Source organism: Phoxinus phoxinus (assembly GCF_949152265.1).
Source record: "Phoxinus phoxinus genome assembly, chromosome: 24".
Taxonomy (NCBI): Eukaryota; Metazoa; Chordata; class Actinopteri; order Cypriniformes; family Leuciscidae; genus Phoxinus; species Phoxinus phoxinus.
In genome coordinates this window covers 2,664,110-2,690,336 of record NC_136899.1, presented here as the reverse complement: position 1 = coordinate 2,690,336, position 26,227 = coordinate 2,664,110, and the positions used below count along the sequence as shown (strand labels likewise).

At 38.9% G+C, this 26,227-nt stretch overlaps 2 protein-coding genes across 3 annotated transcripts in view; one reads left to right on the top strand and one right to left on the bottom strand.

The window, feature by feature from the left end:
* Positions 1–1,117: 1,117 nt before the first annotated feature.
* On the top strand, positions 1,118–17,456 carry LOC306992815 (uncharacterized protein). Of its 2 annotated transcripts, none has more exons than XM_079602030.1 (11): positions 1,118–1,158; positions 1,268–1,364; positions 3,098–4,003; positions 6,126–6,425; positions 7,208–7,471; positions 9,626–10,078; positions 14,913–15,167; positions 15,282–15,548; positions 15,665–15,762; positions 16,378–16,476; positions 16,899–17,456. In XM_079602030.1, exons 2-10 carry the CDS (start codon positions 1,334–1,336, stop codon positions 16,462–16,464), a joined length of 2,661 nt encoding a protein of 886 aa, XP_079458156.1. In that variant the 5' UTR covers positions 1,118–1,158; positions 1,268–1,333; the 3' UTR covers positions 16,465–16,476; positions 16,899–17,456. The 2 variants fall into 2 exon arrangements, with proteins under 2 accessions (XP_079458156.1, XP_079458155.1); XM_079602029.1 differs by having other exon boundaries at positions 16,553–17,456.
* Positions 17,457–20,252: 2,796 nt separating this feature from the next.
* gfod1 (glucose-fructose oxidoreductase domain containing 1) overlaps positions 20,253–26,227 on the bottom strand; it is a 29,668-nt gene continuing 23,693 nt past the window's right edge. Inside the window, exon 2 of the mRNA XM_079602041.1 lies at positions 20,253–25,906. Coding sequence (XP_079458167.1) covers positions 24,984–25,906 — 923 coding nt within the window. The 3' untranslated portion in view covers positions 20,253–24,983. The remainder of the gene's footprint in view (positions 25,907–26,227) is intronic.

Here is a 26,227-nt window from a genome sequence, read left to right as displayed (position 1 = left end):
AAACATTTATTGTGCCAAAAATTATGTTAGCATCATTCTGCGGTTGACAGTCATTTCTAACAAAAATGTCCCAGCATACATTGATATCAGTGAATTTCTGACTACAGTAATTTATTGTAAAATAATACTCTTTAATCCGGTAAATACCTGGTGAATTGTTACAGTGTAAATAATGTTGATAGTTTTGTATATTTCATTTGAATGGGCATTGAGACACATTTTGTCATCAACTCCCATCATACAAACCTCTCCAATGGTGAAAATCAACTAAATATTCTGATAAAATCTGAAGATCACAAAACAAGAGCAAACATAAAAGCAAATAGTTTGAATTGCAACCAGAATGCATGAAGCTTTTTGTTGACTGTCACCGGTGTTGAGATTCAAATGCTGATTGTTAATGTCTGAATGGTACAGTATAATTTATGTACCGGTATGTGTTTTAAAACTCCTTCATTATTAATGAAACACTGCTGAAAATGCTGCAGTATCACAGTGTTGGTAATGCAAAGTTTAAATGTATTATTAGCACACAACACTAATAATAAGTGGTTAGATTTCAGATTAGTCAGGCCACTTCATGATGACTACATCTCTATCAATAGTCATCTGATCAAATTTTGTCTTGGCTTCCTTTGCTATTAAAAATTCATTGTATGAATTAATTCTCAATAAAAACTTTTGTAGACGCATGACAGAAATATAGTCAAACTGGTTAGTATTAAGTGAAACTGGTAATGCTGTTTGTGGAGTTGTTTAATGCTCCTCTGCTGAGATCTGGAGAGATTTAATGTCTTTTATCTTCAGTGGATTTCATCTAAGGTGGCTGGAAGTCAGTTCTTGTGTTTCTGCTTACCACTTTTTTTGTTCTTGTGGTTTCTCTTTCCTTCAGTGATTCTGCTTGTTAACAGCAGGTGTTCATCACTAATGCGCAATGATCACGCTGGTCTTGGTCTTAGTCTTGAAGGTCTGGTCTTAAAAACACCTCTGACATGTTCACATGTTTCAGAGTCCAGCTATTTGCTAAAACAGGCTCAATGTAAATGTTGAGGTTGCTTATGCAAAGTCACTGTGTGAATAGGTTGTTGTTAGAGATCAGACTGTAGAGCTCAGAATCACATCAGGACGATCAGTGGACAGGAGAGTATTGCGGACTGAGTGAGTCAAGAGAGTATCTTATTCTGAAGCGTCTAAGTTTGTCTTTCTGGCTTTTTTCAGGTTGTTTCATGTTTTTCAATTGATGACGCTGTTTTCATTACTCAAAAAGGTGTTGAACATTTCCCGTCCTGACCTGAGATTGACAACCAGTGAATCGGCAAGAAGCAGATGTGAGATGAAGACACTGTGGCTGGCACTTCTCCTGAGTAAGTCTGTAAACTGACAGAAGTTTTTACTTACTTAACCCTATAATTGCTGAGTGGACACACACATACACTACAGGTCAAAATTGAGGATAATTCAGATAAAAAATTAAATAAAAAAGGCTTACCGAGGCTTTTATTTGATCAAAATACTGTAAAAACTATAAATTGTGAAAACATTTTTCCATTGTAATATCTTTTAAAATGTAATTTATTACTGTGATCATTATTCCAGTCTTCAGTGTCACGTGATCCTTCAGAAATCAGTATAATATGATTTGCTGCTCAAGAAACTGTTCTGAATATTATCAATGTTGAAAAAAGTTCAATGTCAATGTCAAAAAATTTTTTTGAATGTAGCAGCACAAGTCTTCTTTCAAAAACATTAAAACATATTAATTATTCCAAACGTTTTGACCGGTTGTGTATGTATAACACTTTTTTTTGCGGCATATTAAATATCAAAATGATGTCTTGCATGTTTCTTAAGACTTTAGCAAGGTTCCGAGTACATTTATTAATTTACAATTATGTTGGCCAGTTGTGCAACAGTTCCTCTTTGAATCCATTTTCAAAGTTTGCATTTACAACCTCAAAAGCTTCCTGGAAAAACTCCCTGGCTTGCCTAAAGTTTGCATAACCGAGCCTAAATGATGAGCAATATTCCTTATATTTGCATTGTTTTCACAGTAACATGCATATATGGTGAAACATTAACAGTTTTGTAAGCTTCAAATGTGCTTTGTTGCAACTGTTTAATGCCAGTGCAGTAAGACAACATTCATTTTTATTGAAGATATGATCTATGAAGTATTTATAGATATTTTACCTGGTAAGACAAACTTGCTTAACGCTCTGGTGCTCTTCAGTCACTTTTAAATAAAAAAAAATTACGTTTTGATTATTTATTTATTTATTTTACAAATTTTGAAGTCCAAGTCAAAATGGTATGATACTTGGAGAATTTTGTGGCACTTGCTATGTGAACACAATTTTGGACATGATTCGAAAAGGTTAAATGGTCTTAAACATATTTGTACTCCTAATGGTCACAAATAGGCGCCATAGAAATAAATGGGATATACAGGGCATTTTAGAGGGGTACAATTTACAAATCAGCTGCAATGCAGGGGAAAAAGCACACATTAATGAAGGGGTTAATTGAAAAAAACATTAGACAAAATGTATGGGTTCATTTATTGTATTAAAAAAATTGTGTAAACAAATGTATCAGAATTATTGCATTAAAATGACCTAGTATCGTTTTTGTGGATCCGTGTGAATGGGGATCATTTTGACAATGTTGTCGTCTATACGTGAAAAACTTTTTTGTTATCGCTGTCATGTAAACATGTCCCAAATTTAGTTAATCATTCAGTTACCATCACGTGGAAACACTGTCTACAATTGAATCAACCAAAGAGTTTTTTTTTTAGTATAGCTCTCAATAACAAAAACAAAAAAATGTTTACGTTTCTTTACATGTTAAGTGTTACCGACCAAAATATGGTTCTAGTTACATCCATGGTATTTCTATATTTCTAAAGCAATTTACATATATGCATCAGATTACTTAAAATCTCGTCAATGGTGGGGGAAAAGTTACTTTTGAGGTGTTCAGCCACTTTTTGTTGTGATCCCAAACGTAAGAGCACCAGAGGGTTCAGAGAAAAGTATAATTTTTTAAGGTGTATGCAAATGTTATGACAGCTTGTTTATCAATTGATCATGTTCAGGCTCAGTCATATGGGCAGAGGAGGATTATTTTTTCATTTCCCCCGATGCCACATGGGATGAGACCGGACTCAATCAGTCCAATGCCACATTGAATGACACCGGACTCAATCAGTCCAATGCCACATTAAATGACACCGGACTCAATCAGTATAATACCACATGGGATGAGGCCAGGAAACACTGCCAGGACTGTTACAAAGAGCTGACGACCATCACCAGTAGAAATGTCCACCTCATCGTGCAGAACCTCTCTTTGGACTACTGGACTGGGCTCCGCAAGAGCTTCAATGGCACCATCCCATGGTCCAGATGGTCCAATGGGGATCCTGTTACATATCAGAATTGGTACCCTGGTCATCCTCTGCCAAATAAAGTTAAGAAAATGATTCCCATATGTTCCTCAACTACACAAAGTCCACTGAGCACCATAATAACTGCTACAACGCCTACTCCAGTGACCTCAACGAATGCCTCAACACAAACCTCAACACACACCTCAACAGTAACGTCTCCGGTAACCTCTCCACCGATTTCTTCAACATCTGAAACTAACACCACAGATATGTGTCCGATACTGAATGACATCCTTGAATGCTTAAATATGACATACGATGAGCTTGAAAATAAAGTGCATGAGTACACATCGGTCACCCCTAAGACCACAACATATAGCACCATCCCGAATCCCACAACATATAGCACCATCTTCACAACAACTGGTTCTGGGACTGAGAGCACCCCGATAGATATCACCACGACAGAGAGCACCACCACCAGCAACTGCGTCTTCGAACCCGAGCCGGATTCTGAAGTGTACATCGAGGACGCTTGTGTGGTCCTGCTCAGCTTTGGCATGTGGAAGGAAAAACAGTGCAACGAAACTCTACCCTACATCTGTTATGATGGTAAGGACTTTGTTTTAGGCCCTGTTTATTCACACCTGGTGTTAAGATGCGTTTTGGTCGATTGGATCTCAGGTAGACGAGGGAGACACATTCCTGTTCAGATCCTGTTAAAATCTGTTTCTTTTGTCCACTTTCAACCACTTCTGTCCTGATTTCTACGAGGGGAGGGTGTATCGTGTGTGCTTTTTCAGATATTTTGATCAAATGGATGAAATAAGCTCACGCAATTTAAATATGAATGCGCATGGAGATGACGGAAACACACGCCATCAGCTTTAGTTTACATTCATGCATTTGGCAGACGCTTTATCAAAAGCGACTTGCATTGCATTTCAAGGTACACATTTACATTCTTATCAGTTCTTGCTTCCCCTGGGAATCGAACCCATGACCTCAGCGTTGCAAGCGCCAGCGCTCCACTGTTTGAGCAACGGGAAAGCATACAGTTACAGTTTCTGCTCTGAAGCCGCAAGACCAGCCGAGCGCTGTGAGTGTGTGTTAGAAATCAGGAACGGCGAGAGAACATTGTGCTTGGTACGGTTTTCCCCTTCAAACCAAACTTGGGGCTTTCAGCCGATAAAGTTTAAACTCCGTCTGGCTAGCGCTCTTCCCATAATGTTTACACATTAGGTCAGTAGACGGAGAGAAGACGGTCTTTTGTGGCTGTTCGATCACATGAGTGTTTACACTACGAAAGCAATCCGGTCTAATGCGATTTACGCTACCTCTGGAAGTGCTTGAAAGTGGACAAGCTCATAACATTTTAGACGTCATTTACACCTGTATTAGAGTGTGAATGTGAATGAATGAGGCATTTGTATAGCGCTTTCATGTACTACTGGACACCCAAAGCACTTTACAATCATATCTGGGGATATTTAGCGTCATCCACTTGTGATCAGATCAACCAAAAGTAAACGCATCTTAATACCAGGTGTAAACAGGGCGTTAGAGCACAGCATCATATTGTAAGATTTATATTGTTGATGCTCTCACTCTCTTAAAATAAAGGTCTCAAAAGGGTTTTTTATAGTGATGGGGTTCCCAAACTTTTCCATTCCAGGACCCGCCTAGACAAGTATAAGCGAAGCCATCTCAAGACCCGCCAAAAATATGACAGAAAAAAAAGTATATTCTATAGCACAACTGCAAGATTTCAATCCTAATCAATGTCATAAATTCATAAATCAATGTCATAAACATTGAAGCCAACGCGTTTCTTCTCATTAATAATGCACAATAAGCCGCTTAATAATGAACGAGGTGGTCTGAGACCCTGAAAACAGTTATTACAAGTCGTACATGTGCACTTAACTTTGAAACACACTGTGCATATATTTATAAAAATAATCACAGCCTCTGCCATTCAACAATCACACTTAGCAATATCTTGTTCTATTTAATGTTGATATATCGTGACCCACAGTTTGAAAACCCCTGCCGTGGAGAAAACTTTCGGTGCACCGTTCTTAAAAGAACCATTTTGAAAGTTTTAGAACATTTTGAAAATCTGAGAAACCTTTTTCGACTAAAAGGAAAGGTTTCATGGATATCAAATGTTCTTCATGGAACCATCAATGCCAATAAAGAAAAAAGTACCTTTATATAACCTTAAAGGCTCCTGTTAGGCTATTGAATATATATAAACTTTTATGGGGTTCCATTATGGGAGTATTCAAAGGATTTAGTTTTAATGAATTAATTTAGTTTAAATTCATTTAAGGAATTAAACTGCTTGTAAACACGCTATCACTAGAAAAATTATTTCATATGCAAGACATTTCTCTTTGTAACCTTTTTTTTGTTCTCTAAAATTGAGTCTAGAACCCAATGGTTCTATATAGAACCTTTTTTTCTAAGACTGACATACTTAAAAATGAAATAAAGGTTCTATATTTGCATCGATGGTTCCATGAAGAACCATATCAACTTTCCATTGCACAAAAGGTTCTTTGGATTATTATTAAAATGAAAAGTTCTTTTAAGAACTGTTTACTTTCTTTGGGGAACCAAAAATTGTTCTTCTATGGCATCAAACCTCCTTTTGTAACCTTTTATTTTAAGAGTGCAGTCAACTTGTACGTTTCTGCTGATATACATGGTTGCACTTATCTGTCCGTAGACCGCTTTTTTGGGCAAATAGACATTTCCAATGTGACCAAAAGTGAAGGCACACTGAGCTGGAGTAATCCACCTGGTAACATCACTCACTACAGAGTGGAGATCACTGGAAACCAGACAAAACTGGCGTCTAATGAGACTCAGCTGGAAATCAATGGGAACCAGACAAAACTGACATCTAATGAGACTGACCTGTATAAACAACTACAGGATCTGACTCCAGGAAACCTGTACAAGGTTCAGGTGTTTCCAGTCAAATGTGGCAGGGATCTCAATCCACAGAATATCTCCTTCTACACCAGTGAGTAAACTGGGACTTCAATGTGCACAAAGTACAGCACAATAATGTACAGTCAATCACCATGAGTTTATGTTGTGATAATAACCAGCTGACTGTACATTATCTCGCTTATTACACGGCTACTCACTCAATAAATAATTGCATTGATTTGAGTTTAAATTGTTTTATAATTCTACCTGCAATCATCAAGAAAATAGTCCACTACAACATACAAAACAATCAAGTAATATTAATACTCAAATCCTTTGAGGGTATTATCACCACAATAACTGTAAAATTGACCAATCAGAATCGAGTATTCCAGAGAGCCGAATAATAAGATGCAAATTGTATGAGTGTTGTAAGATCTGGTAAGTTAATCAGAATTTATTTACTTTTTACTTGTGCTTTTTTAAAGTGCCCCTATTATGCTGTTTTAATTTTGTTTTGGAGCCTCCTACAATATGTTTATTGTATTCATAGAGCAGCCAATGAAAACCATTATGCAAATTGATTCCAAACCTCATGCAGGAAGTAAGACTGGAATCACTAACGACTTGCTTCAGACATTTCAGAATTGCTTCTTTCTTTCAATAATATTTGAAACTTTGCAGACCTTTTACATTCACAAAGCTCTGTTACACACTAAATGAAAGGTAAATATCCGAAAAAGCATAATAGGGGCACTTTAACACATGTGTATATTATTCTGTAGACCAATGCAGTGACTAACACATTGAACAACATTCAATTCCTTCATTTTCGACATGGTAATAATGAGCTGAACGCTGTTCCTCTTTCAGCGCCGTCTGATCTTCTGAATCTGACAGTAGTGAGTGAGACAACTGTTAGTGTCAGCCTCAACTGGAGTAAACCAGAAGGAGACAGTGACTTCTATTCAGTACATTTCACAAACATGTCAGATAAATCAAAATGGAATCAAGACTGTGTAAAAGAAGAGTGCACTATCACAGGTCTAACTCCAGGAACCGAGTATGAGTTCACAGTTACCGCTATAGTGAATAAGACTACAGGAGGTGTGCCAATGAGCGTTTCCGATTTCACCAGTAAGTGCAGAACGATTCATGCTTGACTGTATCATAAAATAACATCAATAGCCATGTTTCCAGTTGCAAATTCGCATAAAACATTTGCGAATAAAGCAGTGTTTCCATCCCATGTGTTCAAATGTTCAATCACAAATTACTTGCGTCTCGCGGACAGCAAGCAATAAACTCAGTCATGATCTCTTGCATTTGAATGCCTTAGTGTTTGGGAACGCACTCGTGTGAGACGCTTCTGAGAGGGAATTAAGCCAAATCTTTCCGATGACAGACTTTGGCTCAGACGTTTCAGAACCACCAAACCAACATTTGAGATGCTGTGATGTGATTGGTCCACTGGATAGTCCAGTTATTAGGGGTGTAACGGTACATGTATTCGTACCGGACCGTTTCGGTACAGGACTTTCGGTACGGTGCACATGTGCACCGAATGCAATCTTTCACGTAAATTAGGCTAGTTTTGTGTGCGGAACATGCGTCAATTCCGAGTTTCCACACAAACATATTAAGTGTCGGAAGTCTCCGCGTTGCACTGATTAAATCTGATTAATCGTTTCTGTGATTCAAATACATGTAAAATATTACCATAACATCTGTCTTCCTGTGTGCGGAAATTTGTTTATGTTGCTGTGACAACGAAACGCGTGCATGCGCGCCTGTGTTAAGAGCGCTGATGCGCTCATCTGTGGACATTTCCAAATGCCTTTCTGTTAAAAGCGGCCTTTCCACACAAACAAACGTACATGTGTCATTAGTATGAGAAAAAAAATTGGACTTTAACTCTCGGGTCGGGCTCGGACATAAATAAAGATCACCACATACACGGCACGCTCGCTTTAGCCCAGCCTCTCGCTAGCTAGAGTCATGGCCAATATTGGTTTGAGAGTATTTTATTTAGTGGAGAACTTTGCAGTTTGCAGCAGTATTTTATTTCTTATTATTTTTTATATATATATCTTTTTTATTTATTAGCCTAACGTTATATTTTATTAAAAAGTGTGTTTAAAAAAGTGCAAACAAAAAGTTTATAGTAAACAACCAGCAGTTTAATGTTTTGCATTTCTATCCCTTACTGTACCGAAAATGAACCGAACCGTGACTTTAAAACCGAGGTACGTACCGAACCGTGATTTTTGCGTACCGTTACACCCCTACCAGTTATCCAATCACATCCTCGGTTGAGGCAAAGACATGTTTTTCATTGCGCATCAAAGGATTTAATCTGTAAATGTTTCTCCATCGTTGATATTGTGCATTAGCCTGGTTCTACCAGACTCTCGTACATTTCATCTGTACAGAGAGTCTGGCTTCTTTCCATTGACAAGTGTTAACTTCCTTGTAGGCGGTACTCGGTTGAAGTTTAAAACTATTGGATCTGCCTAGAGCCACTCAGGATCTGCCATAACCAATCGCTAACGTTTGGTCAAGACATATGTCATGCGCCGGCCGTAAACACGTATCCGAATGATCAGAGGATTGTGTTTAGAATACGATGTCTGTCAACGAGAGCTGCAGGATTTGTTCTTCGAGTTTAAGAATTCACGGAACAATTACAAATTCTAAATGTATATTTGACACTAAGGACATTGATAATGTATTCAGTCAACTGTTGAAGCTGGGTCTAATCATTAACAATACGCCGCAAATGCTGTGTAGTGATCAGTGATCGCTCGCATCTTTCTCCATTACTGAACTACAACTCAAACTAAAGCACGACATCAACGTCATCGTTCTCAGCCACTCCCTCTGTTCGCTGATTGGACCGGTGAAATTTTGATTTCAGAAAACCAAAGAATACACCACAATCCCAGACCTAGTATTGAAGGAAAATGAAAATTGAGCGGAAGTACTGTACGTAGGAGGGCGGAGCCAGGCTAATTGTGCATGTTTCTAATCCGATTTAGAATTTTTACTAAGTTACGAACTAAGCCATTTTTAGAATTTAGAATCTTGGCATTTCCATCTAACATTTATTTTGTATTCCAAAAATCCACATACAGTAAAACAGGTGAATGGAAACATAGCTATTGTCAAAGTAACAAGCATTAACCATGATTATCGAGAGAAGCTTCCAAAAGCAGTGCAACAGACTAATGTTGACTAAAACTAATACAGATTTTGATAGACTACCTGCTTATGTTGGTATTTATTTTTCAGTACCTGCAAAGGTCTCAGAACTAATATCAAAAGACGATCGCAGCACGACTATAAGAGCCTCTTGGAAGGCACCCTTTGGGAACCATACAGGTTACCGCTATTGTCTTAAAGAAGTCAAGAACAACGAGGACTGTAGTGACTGCAACATCACAACCAGCAGCAACAATGCAGAAAACAGCAACAATGCAGAAAACAGCAACAATGCAACAAACAGCAACAATGCAACAAGCAGCAACAATGCAACAAACAGCAACAATGCAACAAGCAGCAACAATGCAACAAACAGCAACAATGCAACAGACTGCAACATCACAACAGACTGCAACATTACACAAATTGAGTCCATAGAAGTGGAGGATAAAAGAGATGGTGCCAAGTATTGCCTGTGTGTGGCAGCACTGACAAAGAAAAACACCCTATCAGGAGAAATGGTTGTAATCCCAGCATACACAAGTGAGTCTCATGTTCAGTTATTACATTAAGGCATTTCATATCATGCATATAAATAATAATTGAGAATGCCCAACATCAAGCTGTAGGCTTAGCACATTAAGCCTGGAACACACCAAGCCGACGGTCGGCCGACGGGCAGTTTTTGTGCGTCGGCCGACTAAGTTTTCTCAGTGTGTTCCGCACCGTCAGCTGAAATTGGTCCTCGTCGGCTTTGTTTCGGCCGATTTGACATGTTAAATCGGCGTCGGGCCGTCGGTGAAAGAGGGAACTCTGATTGGCTGTTCAGATTAAGGCTGGTTCACACGGCAGGATAATTAGGCCGATTTTAGCCCCGATTCACCCCTTCCGACGACCTTAAAGGGATAGTTCACTTTAAAATTAAAATTCTGTCATCATTTACTCACCCTCAAGTTGTTTCAAACCTGTATTCATTTATTTCTTCTGCTGAACACAAAGAAAGATATTTTGAAGAATGTCAGTAACCAAACAGTAGTCTGTACCCATTGACTTCCATAGTAGGAAAAAAAAATACTATGGAAGTCAATGGGTACAGACTACTGTTTGGTTACTGACATTCTTCAAAATATCTTACATGTTTACAGCCTGGTTCTCTCTGTGGCTTTGGTCTATACAGCTAATTTTGCCCTTCATAACAACTGTGAGGGGGGTGATTTTTTTTTATAACTCACCCGTTTAGTTGATTAATATTTAAAGTTCTGCAAAATTAAGGGTGTGTCCACTTTTGAGTGACAGGTGGATGCCCGCTGATGTAAATGCTAGCCGGTTAGCCGTCACTTCACCTCAGCAAATTCCAGCTGCTGAACTTGCCATCTCTGCCGTGTTTGTGCTTTTTTTCGGGATTATTTCATATAATTTAATACACCCATTACCTCGCCCACGGCTTTGGGTTCCGCCGTTGTCCTCGAGTATCGTTCGAGAGAACAACCAGCGCTGTATTCCAGTTGTTTTCATCTGTGAACATGCACTAATGAAGTTTTCAGATTTAAAAACGTCTATAGATATAAAGGCTACACTCGTTCTGCGGTGCCGTTGCTCTGGAACAGATTATAACATGCTTATGTACCGTCAGATGAAATCCTGCAGGTGTCTGTGTTTCTCCGTCCATGCAATAAATGCACATCCTTGAATGAGCGCGGATCTCTAGCGCATTTACTTGAACTTCATAGGTAATATATCTATGTTTTGACCCATTTGAGAATTGAGATGCGGCCAAAATCAGAATTTAAAATGGACTGAATAATAAAGCTCTCTACGAACTTGACGAGCGATGCCGCGCTGACGGACCATAGACTGTCTGTAATAAAAGAGTGTCTGACATGTTTGCACATAATCACGGTCACACACACACACTCTCGGAGTAATATTGTAAAGTTACTGCATAATACATTTTCAACTAGCAAAATAGCTGTACAGAATCACGATACACAGTCTCAATTGTAGCTATGTCTTTTAACTATTAGAATATTTCGAAGGGCAAAAACAGGACCTTTTAATTGGCATTCTGATTTTAATCATCAACTGTCACTTTAGCGCGAGCCCCTGTGCAATCGCAGACTTGGTACTGTGAGTAGCATATAGCATTAGCTCCCAAGCCTGCGCTAACCATGGAGCTAACTCCATAACGTCGCGCTAGGTGGGTGTGGTCTCAGATAGCCAGGCTCCTCAGCTCCGCCTCTTTACCCATATTCTGTTATCCGGGAGTGACGAGCGGTGACGCGAGGCCAAGATGGCGACGGCCGGCTCCGCCCACTTTAGGCTTCAAAAATGCTCTTCAGAAACCTACGGGTGACGTCACGGACACTACGTCCATATTTTTTTACAGTCTATGGCAGAAATAGACAGTTGTCACATTTACACGCAGGCGCAGAACGCACATTCTAGCTGACAGTCGGCTGTAGTTCTCTCGGTGTGTTCAAGTGCAGCTTTTACCCCGACGCGAGGCGTCTAGTTCGTCGGCGTCGGCTTGGTGTTTTCCACGCTTTAGACAAAGCAAACAGCTATGAAAGCTTGTTTCGGCAACTGAAAAAAAAAAAGATAATTGCATTTTTTATCTCACAATTCAGGCCTTTCCTCTCGCAATTGCAAGTTTATATCTAACAAATCTGCCTTTTTTACCTCAAACTATTTCAAAAGAGTTTATATCTCACAATTTAGACTTTTTTTCCAACAATTAATAGTTCTCGCACAATTCTAACTTTTTTCCCCTCACAATTGCAAGTTTATATATCATAACTATGACAGAATTGTGAGTTGACCGTTCGCAAAGACCTTAGTTACTGTCGCTATGCCCGACAAGCTACGCCGCTCTCACACACACACCATGTTCTCACGCAGTGAAAAACACATCGTGGAGCAGAGAGGACACTGACAACACACTGACAGACATACCAGCTTACTTTTCGGTTACTTTTGATATTAAACATATTAAACAAAGTCTCACCTTTCAAATTTGGTCATTTTTTAAAAGACATTTAAACAATAAATACCGTTTTGTGGCTCTTTAATGTGTGTGACAGATCGCTGTAGAGCATCTCTTCCTTTATAGCATCAAATAAACATGAATGAACATCAGAAGGAATGTTGTTTTAACCGCGGAAAGACGTCAGTACACTCCGCTTCTCAAGTTCAAATCCTCCCATGTTAATCTACTAACTCTCCTGACTGCTTTGTCCGACAAAATGGCGAATGGCGAAGTATGATTCCTGCGAAGGGTCAATTCTGAGGGGGAACATTTTTTAATTGTTCTATGGTGGAAACGAGCTTGTGAAAAAAAAAAAAGTTTTCCAAATGACTGCTTAGATTTTTTTCAAGCCTGAATTCAACAATGTTGTACCATTTCCTAAATTCTAACAGACTACTTGTCTCACTCTTATCCTCCTCCTCTCTTCTATCCTCCTCTTCTCTTATCCTCCTCTTCTCTATCCTCATCTTCTCTTCTCTTCTATCCTCCTCTTCTCTTATCCTCTATCATCCTCTTCTCTTCTCCTCCTCTCCTCTATCCTCCTCTTCTCTCCTCTCCTCTCCTCTTCTATCATCCTCTTCTCTTCTCCTCTTCTCCTCTATCATCCTCTTCTCTCCTCTCCTCTCCTCTTCTACCATCCTCTTCTCTTCTCCTCTATCCTCATCTTCTCTCCTCTCCTCTCCTCTTCTATCATCCTCTTCTCTTCTCATCCTCTCCTCTATCCTCCTCTTCTCTCCTCTCCTCTTCTATCCTCCTCTTCTCTTCTCTTATCCTCTATCATCCTCTTCTCTTCTCATCCTCTCCTCTATCCTCCTCTTCTCTCCTCTCCTCTTCTATCCTCCTCTTCTCTTCTCTTATCCTCTATCATCCTCTTCTCTTCTCATCCTCTCCTCTATCCTCCTCTTCTCTCCTCTCCTCTTCTATCCTCCTCTTCTCTTCTCTTATCCTCTATCATCCTCTTCTCTTCTCCTCCTCTCCTCTATCCTCCTCTTCTCTCCTCTCCTCTATCCTTCTCTCCTCTCCTCTATCCTCCTCTTCTCTTCTCTCCTCTTCTCCTCTATCATCCTCTTCTCTTCTCCTCTTCTCCTCTATCCTCCTCTTCTCTCCTCTCCTCTATCCTCCTCTTCTCTTCTCTCCTCTTCTCCTCTATCATCCTCTTCTCTTCTCCTCTTCTCCTCTATCCTCCTCTTCTCTCCTCTCCTATATCCTCCTCTTCTCTTCTCTCCTCTTCTCCTCTATCATCCTCTTCTCTTCTCCTCTTCTCCTCTATTCTCCTCTTCTCTCCTCTTCTCTTCTATCCTCCTCTTCTCTTCTATCCTCCTCTTCTCTTCTCCTCTATCCTTCTCTTCTCCTCTATCCTCCTTTTCTCTTCTCTTCTCCTCTACCCCCCTCTTCTCTTCTCCTCTATCCTCCTCTTCTCTTCTCTTCTACCCCCCTCTTCTCTTCTCCTCTATCCTCCTCTTCTCTTCTCTTCTACCCCCCTCTTCTCTTCTCCTCTATCCTCCTCTTCTCTTCTCTTCTACCCCACTCTTCTCTTCTCCTCTATCCTCCTCTTCTCTTCTCTTCTACCCCCCTCTTCTCTTCTCCTCTACCCCCCTCTTCTCTTCTCCTCTATCCTCCTCTTCTCCTCTCCTCTATCCTCCTCTTCTCTTCTCCTCTACCCCCCTCTTCTCTTCTCCTCTATCCTCCTCTTCTCTTCTCTTCTACCCCCCTCTTCTCTTCTCCTCTACCCCCCTCTTCTCTTCTCCTCTATCCTCCTCTTCTTTTCTTCTCTTCTCCTCTATCCTCCTCTTCTCTTCTCTTCTATCCTCCTCTTCTCTTCTCCTCTATCCTCCTCTTCTCTTCTCTTCTATCCTCCTCTTCTCTTCTCCTCTATCCTCCTCTTCTCTTCTCCTCTACCCCCCTCTTCTCTTCTCCTCTATCCTCCTCTTCTCTTCTCTTCTCCTCTATCCTCCTCTTCTCTTCTCTTCTATCCTCCTCTTCTCTTCTCCTCTATCCTCCTCTTCTCTTCTCTTCTATCCTCCTCTTCTCTTCTCTTCTATCCTTCTCTTCTCTTCTATCCTCCTCTTCTCTTCTCTTCTCTTCTATCCTCCTCTTCTCTTCTCTTCTCTTCTATCCTCCTCTTCTCTTCTCTTCTCTTCTATCCTCCTCTTCTCTTCTCTTCTCTTCTATCCTCCTCTTCTCTTATCCTCTATCATCCTCTTCTCTTCTCCTCCTCTTCTCTATCCTCCTCTTCTCTTATCTTCTCTTCTCTTCTCTTCTCTTCTCCTCTATCCTCCTCTTCTCTTCTCTTCTCTTCTCTTCTCTTCTCTTCTCTTCTCTTCTCTTCTCTTCTCTTCTCTTCTCTTGCAGAGCCAAAAAATGTGACCCTCTCTTTGGTCCCCGGCTCCCAAACCATGAATGCCAGCTGGACAATATGTGGGAATTATGAACAATTCAATGTGATGATTACAAGGGTTCAAGACAATACAATCATGAAAGATACTACTACTCCCAACTTGAATTACACTTTCACAGACCTGAAGGCAGGAGTGGAGTACAGCGTTTCAGTTATCACTCTTAATGGTGTCCTGAAAAGTGATCCCACTAGTGTTTCAGAATACACCAGTGAGTAATTATTACATTGCGATTACAATTTTTCAGACCATTTGTCCAATGGCTTAAATTATCATCATCAGCTTTTCCTCTCAGCTGTATAACATCTCACAAATCAATTCACAGACCCTACAAGTCCTGCGTGGGCAAATGCCACCTCTGACAAAACCTCCATACGTGTAACCTGGGGAGTTCCAGCAGATTCAAAGGGGGTCATGATTTGGTACAGGGTGGATTATCACTCTGCTTTTTGGAATGAGCGCAACAAAACATATACAAATAAAACAGAGTTCACCTTTTATCAATTAAAAGCAGGAACAAGATATACGTTTAATGTCAGTGTTGTGGCAGGCAATGCTACGAGTTCACCAGTCCCTGCTCAAGCACACACAGGTAAAGAGACAACATTTTGTTTGTTTATTAAGCAACCATTTGGATTTGTTATTGACGGGTTTCATGATTATTATATTCTAACAAGACAGACTTCATATTTCTTGGTTTATTTCCAGAGCCTGTGAAGGAGACACTGATCCTCACAATGTTGTGTTCCTCTGAAACGCCACTTCATTGTGAAAAAAATACAACTCAGAAGGACTTTCTCGATAAGGTGAAGAGTTTCTCAATAACTGTCAATCTTGTTCTTTGACACGGCAACTTTACAGTAACAGAACTATCATGGAAATAATGCACACAAGAAATAAAGAAATACATGATCAACCTGATCATCCCTGCCCAACAGTTAGATTTAGATTAATATTATGAAAATAAATACATTACTGAAATAATTTAATAAAATAAAATAAAATAAAATGTGTTTAGTGGTATACATACCACAGTTTGGGAACCACTGTGGCTTACGGGTGCGGATAGTGAGAGCGTGTGTGTGTGTTTTTAATTTTTTATTATTATTATTATTATGATTTTTTGTTTTATTTGATTGTATCTACTCTGTTGTTCTGCTGTTCTATGTGGTTTGGACATGATCCTGATGAACCAAACGAGATGTTTCATCTCATGGGGTTGATCCTCTAATAAATGTTCATAAATTAATTAAATAAATAAATAAATACATTATTGTCGCCATTGATTACAAAAGCTTAAACCTTTCATCTTGAAGGCTCATTTAAAAAAAGAAACATTTTTAAAACAACTTAATGCAAATAACTAAAATCAGCTGGAAATGTCAAATGAAATCAACTAAAATTTCCATTCTGTCTTTCAGCTGAATGATAAATTTATAAAAAGATTTAATGATGATGTCCACTGGAAGCTGAAGTGGGTGGAGAGGAAGGAGGAGATCAATCCTTAAAGCAATAACTAGGTTTGTAAAAACAGTCACACCATGTCGTCGATAATATTTCTATGATTTATATTTAACTCTGACTCTTATTTCACAGAAACGGTGTCCATTGAATCCCTATGACGTGGTCATATATATATACTGTAAAAAAAAGTCATGGCAACATGTTTTTACATTACATAACTCATCAAAATAATTAAAGCAATTTCAACTGTTTTTATATGCTATACAAGATTCAACTCCATTTTTTAAGTCAGTTTAATGTAATTTAAGTTGAAATGGCTTGTACAGTCAATTTGATTATGCTCAAAAACTCAAGCCAGCAACTGAACATACTGTAAGTTTTTAAGTTTGACATGTTTCACAGTAACTAGGGAAATCAAACTATCATTTTGTGTTTGAGTGTGCCGTGCATTTTCTTTCTCTTTTTATGAATTTAGCAGAATATCTTTTATCCAAAGCGACTGAGAAAAGAGGAACAAAAAGCACTTCGTCAAAAAGCCAACAATATTTACAATGTTTATTAGACATCTAGATTTGCTTGTGGGGAAATGTTTGTGTCCTTATGAAGAAAACAGTTTATAAATCATATGGGGATATGTAAAAATGCGATTGTGTTAAGGGTTACGGGATAGAAATATACGTTTTTTTTACGGTTTAAAATCATTATACCCATTCAACATGAAAACCCAACCTGTGTTTATATGTGTGTGTTGTTTAAGGGTGTGTGAAGGTGATGGTCTTTATCTTCTTCAAAGATGTTCTCTGTTTAATTTGTTTTTCTTGTCACAAAATGCAGACATACACTGTGAATAATGTGATGATATTTGCTATGGTTTTGGGAGCTATATATCATTCTTGTAACATTTACATATTTTTTTGTCAAAGACATTTGCTAGCTTCATGAATTACAGTTTTAATTTTCATGATGGATTATTGTAAACTATTTTGGATTTTTTTGGGGATTGGTTTCATTATAAATAAAGTTATTATTACACATGGGTTTATTCGCTTTATTCCTCATACGTTATACAAACAGTATAATTTCTTTCTTTCAGACTTTTGATATTCATTCACATCTCCAACCATAATCTCCCTAAAAATACACACTGCAGAACGGGATTTTCTTACTCTGTGTTTGTCTTTTTCTTCATTCTTAAAACAAGATGCATTTACTTATAAAGCAAAATTTCTTTTTGTTTTTGTTTTTACAGGAAAAAAAAAATCTAAATGAAAACAATAAATAAAATCTGCCATTTTGGGTCATAAAACCAATCCTGTTTTTCCTTTAAATTAAGCTGATTTTGTCTGATCACGCTGGCATGTGTATTTTCTTTTAGACCTTAAACATGTATTAACTAATCCTAAACTGTTGCCATTGTGTATTAAATGTATTGTATGTTTGGGTCATTTTAAACTGCTTTATATAGAAGTAATAAAATAAAAATAAAAAGGGTATTGAGCTATACCGTAAAGTAATGTCGATGCTGAATTCATAAACCAACGCATATAAAAATAGTGAGGACCAAGAAATTTTACATCTTGATGTACATCTTGTCGTGCACACGTCTCATATCTGGTGCAACATGATCTGTCATAATTTTAATACAACTGTTCAATACACTGAAAAGCAGAATGTCAGATCTCGCTGTAAATACCTCCATCTTGTGGTCGATTGCCTTAATGCCATGAGTAAACATTGACAGAAGACACAATCATTTAACATCGTTATATATATAACAATGAGAAGTCTGGCTGCTTATGCATTACCATTTCCCCATTGGGATTAATAAAGGATTTATCTATCATCTATCTATAACATCCACATTGGTAATGTACAATGCCACTATAGTCCACTGTTTTCACTCTTATTTTCAAATCCAGCACAATCCAGTTTGTAGAACATGAAGTACTTGGGTAATTTGCATTATCAAGATTAAAATTAAAAATGCATTGCTGGATCCTTAAAATCTTAAGGCGTCTAATGATTCAGATTCAGCTCATGTTATTAAAATCTCACTCCGGACAGGCAAACAAATGTGAAATCCTGAGAAAGAACATCATCAGACCTTCTTCCAGACTTTCTGAACGGCATCATGTGGTTTTCCTTCATGTGCAAACACAGATCAGTGTTAGCATGAGCGCTCACACACAGTGCTAACAGAGTTAATGGTCTTTCAGACAGCAGGCCTGTATTCTCTACACTGATAAATAGGCATCTGTCACTTCAAAATACATGCGTTCACGAAATACATGTAGTAGGCCTACTCACAAACATCCATAAAGCATCAAACGGACATTATTTCTTTAACATTTGGGCAATAACAGCGCTGCAAACTAATCATGCATGGTCTTTCTCCACTGATAATACAGAGCAGGTGTGTGTGAAATAGATTCATTAAAGGGGTGGTATAGTATGATTTGACTTTTCTAACTGTAGTTAGTGTGTAATGTTGTGTTTTCTAACTGTAGTTAGTGTGTAATGTTGTGTTTTCTAACTGTAGTTAGTGTGTAATGTTGCTGTTTGATCATAAACAACATCTGCAAAGTTACAACGCTCAAAGTTCAAAGCAAAGGGAGATATTTGAATTTAAAGAAAAGGACTACAACAAACGGCTGGTAGGAACTACACGACATTCCTCCCGGGCGGGGTTAGTGACATCAGCAAGTCAAATTTACATAAGCCCCGCCCCCGGGAACGCACAGTCCATGTTGAGAAGAGGAAGAGCACATTTGTGAGTCAGCTCAAACTTTAGCATCCATCTTTTCACATGCAATAGAAAGTCACTGTGTGTGCGTCTCACAACAGTTCCTATACGAGCGGTTTTATAGATTATCATGACAGAATATGCTAATTGAAGATAGTTAACTCCACATCAGCAACATAAACTCATCAACTAACCTTTCAGAGACGTCCTGTTGCTTCTACATGTTGTCACTTCTTCTTGAGTCTCTCCATCTTTGTCTGACTCCGTTTAAACATTAAACATTTTAGTGTGTGTTCTGCGAGGTAATCGCAGCTGCTAACACACTCTGACACACGCGAGCTCTTGAAACCCCGCCCTCTGTGCAGCTCATTTGCATTTAAAGGGCCAGACACAAAACGGTGCGTTTTTGCAAATCCTCAAAAAGTGACACTTTAACATGCTATATAAAAATATCTGTGAGGTATTTTGTGGTAAAACTTTGTGCACACACACACACACACACACACACACACACACACACACACACACGCACACGCACACGCACACACACACAAACACACACACACACACACACACACACAGGGGACATCAAATCTTGTGAAAATGGCATTTTACCACCCCTTTAATTATAGCAATTGGGAATGCATTACATTTTGTTTCTCAATATTCACTCAAAATGCACTAATTCATCTCCTCTCATGGTTTCTAGTCATCTGAATAGGACATGAGGACTAATATACAGGTATATAGAAGTCTTTTAGCGAATGTAAGCCATGAAATGAATTTGCATGTCAGAATATGCTGATTTCATGCATAAAGCAACATTGCAACCGCTTTGGAGATTGTAAACGTCCTGGAGACTTCATGTAAAAGCAGAAACTAAACAAGATTAGCAGAGGATGAAACATTGAAAACTGATGATCAATAAAAAAATAACAGAGCCAGACCGTTTTACTGCTGAATCCCTTCTTTAATGGTCATCACACACAGCGTGGACGAGGATACAGTAGATATTCACATACACAGAACCAGCCATATCTTACATTGAAACGTTTCCAGTTGTAACATGTTTTTTTTTCTTCTTCACAGGTTCAAGTTTGCAGTTTTGTTCAGACACAGGCGAGTTCAAACATACAGTAATCAGGTTTGACTCCGGTTTGTCCATGTTAAATCTGGGATAAACAGTTCTGATGATGAGCAAACGTTCGACTTTACACAGCGTTTTCATTCTCAACATCACTGAGGAAACACTGAATTATGAGTCTCGGAGAACCACAGGCTTTTAGGTGTGTATCGGTCAGTGAAGCGACGACAGTAATGACAGGAGAAGGAATCTTCTGGGTCTCAGTGCAAGTCTTTAAACTTTGTCTAGACTTAAAGTAAGAGTTTTTTTTATTATTATTATTATTATTTTCTGACCCTCATGTGATTCCAAACCTGTCAGACTTTCTTATGTGAGCAAAATAAAATATTGCATGAAAGTTAGGCCACAAATGCTGTCGACAGAGCTAACACTGATCCCAGATCATTCCATTAAGACTAGACTCATATGATGGAGAAATCTTTTAAAACTAGTAAAAATCAAGCCCTATTTTTATTGCCGCCTTAATATCTCACATCATTATTAGAAAAATCATCTCTGAGGTCTGAAGCCCATTCCTGCTTAAAACATTCATGCTTTGGTAAATCATAATGATCATATACAATTCTAAATTAGGACATACTATGTCAGTAATATGAGATAAAAAGTCGTAATTATGAGATAAAGCCAAAATTATGACAAAAAGTCTCAATTATGACAAATACTAAATTACGAGGTAATTTTTTAAAAAGGACAACAAAAAGTTGACAGTCATAATTATGGCAAGTCGTCATTTTTTCGTTATGACTTGTGGTTCATAATTATGTCAGAATTTTGACATTTTCGTAGAAATAATTTAAGTCGAAATTGACCAAAAAGTCATAATTATGACCAGCTGAAACTGACAAAGAATGTTTTTTTTTTTGTCATAACTTACTTTTGAAATTCAACTTCTTTCATAATTATGCCTGTAGTGCATAAATCTCATGATTTAGAATCTTAATTTGGACTTTTTATGACTTTTTATGTCATAATTATGATTTACCAAAGCATGTTTTTTTCTCTTGTGGTGGAAATGGGCTTCCATACATACAGTGCATGCTGTGATTAATTTCATGTCATAATTATCATAATTACGAGATGACAACTCTTATTCATAAAGCCAAAATGGATCCATGTGCAGCTTTGATGTTGATCATATCATCACAACATGAATTTTTAAAGTATATGGCAAAATATATGGTTGTTTTTGTACCGTAGATTTGGCTTCTGTTTATGTAAACGTCGTAAATGAAATTGAATGATGATCAAGTATGTAATAATTCTCAACAATGACTCACTCAAAATGTTATCTTCATAATTTATGGCTCATATTAACAACTTAGTAGTCAGTTTGCTATAGCTTTATTGGCATTCTGCTTTTGAGTAAGTTGTGAAACAGGTCTGAGAGAGATTGATATTAAATATGTCGTACAGAGATGATTTTTCCTTGATTAAATATTCCCATTAGCCTGATGGAGAGTTCAGTTTTCCAGATGTTTGGGACGTCACTTCCTGTTTAAATGCACACGCAAAAGCCTCTATTTCCTGTCTCACAATAAACACACTTCCAGATTCGATATGAAACATTCAGGATAAAAAATAAATAGCATCCATAAACCACACAGAGCATGTTTCCAGTGACGGCCAGCAAGTGGAATACAGCCGACGCACGTCTCCAGCGCATGCATCACAGCAGCAAAGAAACATTAAATTAATCATCATTTCCTATTTATAACAGTTTCATCCGCATGTCCAGCCACATACACACTGCGAAGTTTCAGTCACAACTGCATGTAAACCCTAACCTAGAAAATGACCAATACAGGCATTATATCTTCAGACTGAAAGATCTCTAGCACCTTTAGCACATCTGAAAGATATTTTGGTTTATATATTTCAGGCATAAAACTGACTATGCATTACTAGCCCTCGAAAAAGTGCAACGTTCCTCAACAGTCTAGCGCAGCCGTCCTCAACTGGCGGATCGCTATCGGGAAATCATCGATTAAAACAACTCAACTGGGCTTATCGACTTTTATAATGAAGGAGAAATGCATCATTCGTCCAATTAAACTCTTCACTTTTCAGTCAAATTCTGTAATTTGGAAGAAAATAATCAAATTAGACAGAATATTAGGAGCCAGATGATATTAGATACAGGTTTGTGTACTAATATTTGTGCAGAAGTGTTTTCCTATTCAGTCTAACACTTTAATAACTTTGCATATATGAGTCTAAACAGTTCATGATAATATTATTGTATTATATATTAATATTCTAAGGTCAAACGTTTTGAATGATTTCTGAAGGATCATGTGACACTGAAGACTGATGCTGAAAACTCAGCTTTGATCACAGGAATAAATTACACTTTACTAGATATTAAAGTAGAAAGTGGTTATTTTAAATTGTAATATTTTTTCACAATATTTTTGATTTTACTGTATTTTTAAACAAATAAATGCAGCCCCGGTGAGAAGAAGAGATTAATTTGGTCATTTTTCAAACTTTTGACTGATAGTTTATAACATTATTTCAGTGTTTGATTGATTTTCTGTTTATTTTGCGGGTCATAAAATGTAAAAATCGGGATTCAAAAGCAAAACCAGCTGAGAACCACTGACGGCGGCGTTCACAATTCAAAACCTTTCAGACTTACAGCAATAATGATCAAGATACCACACAAACATTGAGATTATAAATATGCACGTCTGAAACATCGGACATTCTTTGTGTTTTGTCCAGATCTGGCTCGTAACACACACACGGATCCTGTAGTTCACGGTCGGTCGGTGGAGATGTCATGCATTTGCAGTCATTGAGTCCCTGTGCGCATTGAACACACTCACGCTAGCATGCAAACACGTGCTGACAGATGCCAGGTGACCTTGGGTTGCACTTACACCAACAATGTTAAAAAAAAAAAATCGGTACCTTCAAACCGAAGTCAGACTGTAAAGCAAAAGTGCATGTGTGTGTTTTGCACTCTCCGTCGGCATCGCACTTGTGTGTTTTTCTCCTGACCGCAGGTTTTTATTGCATACTTGACCAGCGCTTGGACACTAAAAGTCCCAGAAGCCGATGTCTGAACACAAGTTTAACTCGAGGCACAAACGCAGGTTTCCTTCAGTTGCACAAACTCAAGGAGAAGTTTTCCAGTATTCCCAGAATCCAGCCTCTCTAAAGGCCAGTTCACACACCAACACCAGTGATGTTCACACACCAGCACCAGTGATGTTCACACACCAACACCAGTGATGTTCACACACCAGCACCAGTGATGTTCACACACCAACACCAGTGATGTTCACTGTTCAGACCAATGCATAAAAACAGGCGGAATAAAACACAGATGACAGTAGTGGCACTTTTAGAAAAGCAGAAATACTTAGACTCATAGACTCATTACATGCAAAGTGAGATATTTCAAGTCTTTATGAGTTATAATTGTGATGATTATGGCTTACAGATTTATGAAAACCTTTTCACAATATTCTAATTTTGAATTTGGGGTTTTCATAATCTGTAAGCCATAATCATCAAAATTATAACTCATAAAGACTTGAAATATCTCACTTTGCATGTAATGAGTCTATATAATATATTAGTTTCACCTTTTTAGTTGAATTACTGAAATAAATGAACTTTTGCACCATATATTAAAAATTTTCCAGTTTCACCTGTGCTTTAGGAAAAATACTTTTTTACTTTGCAGTTCAATGGAAAATATGATAAAATGTCATAATTTTTACATGTTTCCCGGAATTCTGAGTTTAAATCTCGCAATTTTGTATCAAATCTTGGCAGCACATCTTCATCTCCCGGTGAACAGACTTTAACTCGTCACTAGATTTGAGGATAATGCGTGCGCAGACAGAAACACAGAGTCGGCATAGATCCAGTCCACATCTGGTGTGTGTTGAGTCCACATCTGGTGTGTGTTGAGTCCACATCTGGTGTGTGTTGAGTCCACATCTGGTGTGTGTTAAGTCCACATCTGGTGTGTGTTGAGTCCACATCTGGTGTGTGTTGAGTCCACATCTGGTGTGTGTTGAGTCCACATCTGGTGTGTGTTGAGTCCACATCTGGTGTGTGTTGAGTCCACATCTGGTGTGTGTTGAGTCCACATCTGGTGTGTGTTGAGTCCACATCTGGTGTGTGTTGAGTCCACATCTGGTGTGTGTTGAGTCCACATCTGGGCCGACACTATGTTGCTGTCTAGGCATGATCTCAAATCTTTAATTAATTCGATATGCAGTTCTAAAAACACATGCAATTAATTAAAAAGAAATTGGCAAACAAACATTGGGTAAAAAAAACAACAAAAAAAACGTTAAAAAACATTAAAAAAACATTGGTTAACACTTTATTTTACAGTGTCCTTGTTACATACTGTACATGTACTGTACCAATAACAGTAAATTATGCATAATTACATGCAACTAACCCTCAACCAACTCTAATCCTACCCTAGCCCTATAGTAAGTACATGTAGTTGCTTAATATTACTCAGTATTTAAATATATAATTACACTGTAACAATGACAGCTTAAAATAAAGTGTAAGCAAACATTGCATTGGTCTGAACAGTCGCATTAACAGTTAAACCGCCTTTAGCTCGTAACTCCAGCAATCGAAGATGTTCGGGACTATAATCCATTAGTTGCTAGCATGCATGCTCCGCGTTAGCATTAGCATTAGCAGTAGAGCGACATCCGGCTGCGTCTCATGGCTTCACTGATCAGATACGCAGGACTGACCTCGGGCTCTTCCGTCATCACCTCGATGTTCTGCCACTCTCCACACTGATTCGACTTCTTGATCGTGTCCACGACGCAAAGCGCGTACAAGCAGTCCTCGAACGTCGCGGCCATCGTGAGCGGCCGCCCGTCCCACGTGCGCCGGTCGTCCTGCTCCTGAAACGCCTGGCGCACGGCCTGAACCATGCAGATGGTGCCGGTGAGATACGGAGACGGGATGTCCCGGAAAGCCTTGTCGGGCAGGGATGCGTTTTCTATCTGCGTTTTGTCCTTGAGGAGAAGCTCCGGTCCACACTCGCCGTCGTTCTTCTGCCCGTAGAGATCCGTCCCGCTAACCCTCAACCGCCCAGCCGTTCCCACGACCACGACCTCCTGCCGAAACTCCCCGGGGACGTTGAAGTTGAGCGTGACCGTGCAGCACGCGCCTCCCTCCAGGACCATCTGGAAGGTGCAGAAGTCGTCGCTGGTGATCTGCCGGATTCCCCGGATGTGGTCGGTCTGCTTGACGAAGGTTTTGAGGAAGCCATGCACTTTCGCCGCGCGCTGGCCGGTCAGGAACGTGAGTAAGTCGATGATGTAACTGCCCACCGAGTGCAGGCCTCCCCCCCCCATCAGGTCGTCGCAGCTCCAGTTGTACTTCTTCCCGAGGAGGCTTCCGGAGTGAACCTGCGCCTCACACACCAGGAGCTCTCCGGCGTACCCCTCCTCCAGGAGCTCCTTCATGCGCACGAATGCCGGGAGGAACCGCAGCACGTTTCCCATGATGCTCAGCAGCTTCGGGTAATACTGGGCCGCGGACATCATGCGGAAGGCGTCCAGCGGAGTCGCCGTCCGATCACAGATCACGTTTTTACCAATACCTGGAAGAGGAGACGAGAGGGAACGTTAGACGTGGGGATGATATTCAAAACACACTGTAAAAAAATATGTTTATGATTTGTTATCACAACTTTTTATCTTTTGTCAAATCAACTTCAATAACTAATGTGTGAAGATAACATACTATTTTGAGTTTCTGTTTATTAAACCATTCTTCTTAATTGTATTAACTCAAATTTTTACTTACAACGAACTCAAAATTTTAAGACAACAAGGTAACTTGCTTTTTTAAGTTAAACCAACTTTTTTTTTTTACAGTGTACTCTGTTCTTATTTGAAGGTGTCCGTGTTACAGTGTAATT

Excerpts from the sequence above, each read along its gene's own strand:
- LOC306992815 (XM_079602030.1), top strand. The coding sequence starts at position 1,334 with ATGAAGACACTGTGGCTGGCACTTCTCCTGA. Across the intron at positions 4,004-6,125 it reads ACCCTACATCTGTTATGATG|ACCGCTTTTTTGGGCAAATA; the intron begins GTAAGGACTTTG and ends ATCTGTCCGTAG. Across the intron at positions 7,472-9,625 it reads GAGCGTTTCCGATTTCACCA|TACCTGCAAAGGTCTCAGAA; the intron begins GTAAGTGCAGAA and ends TTTATTTTTCAG.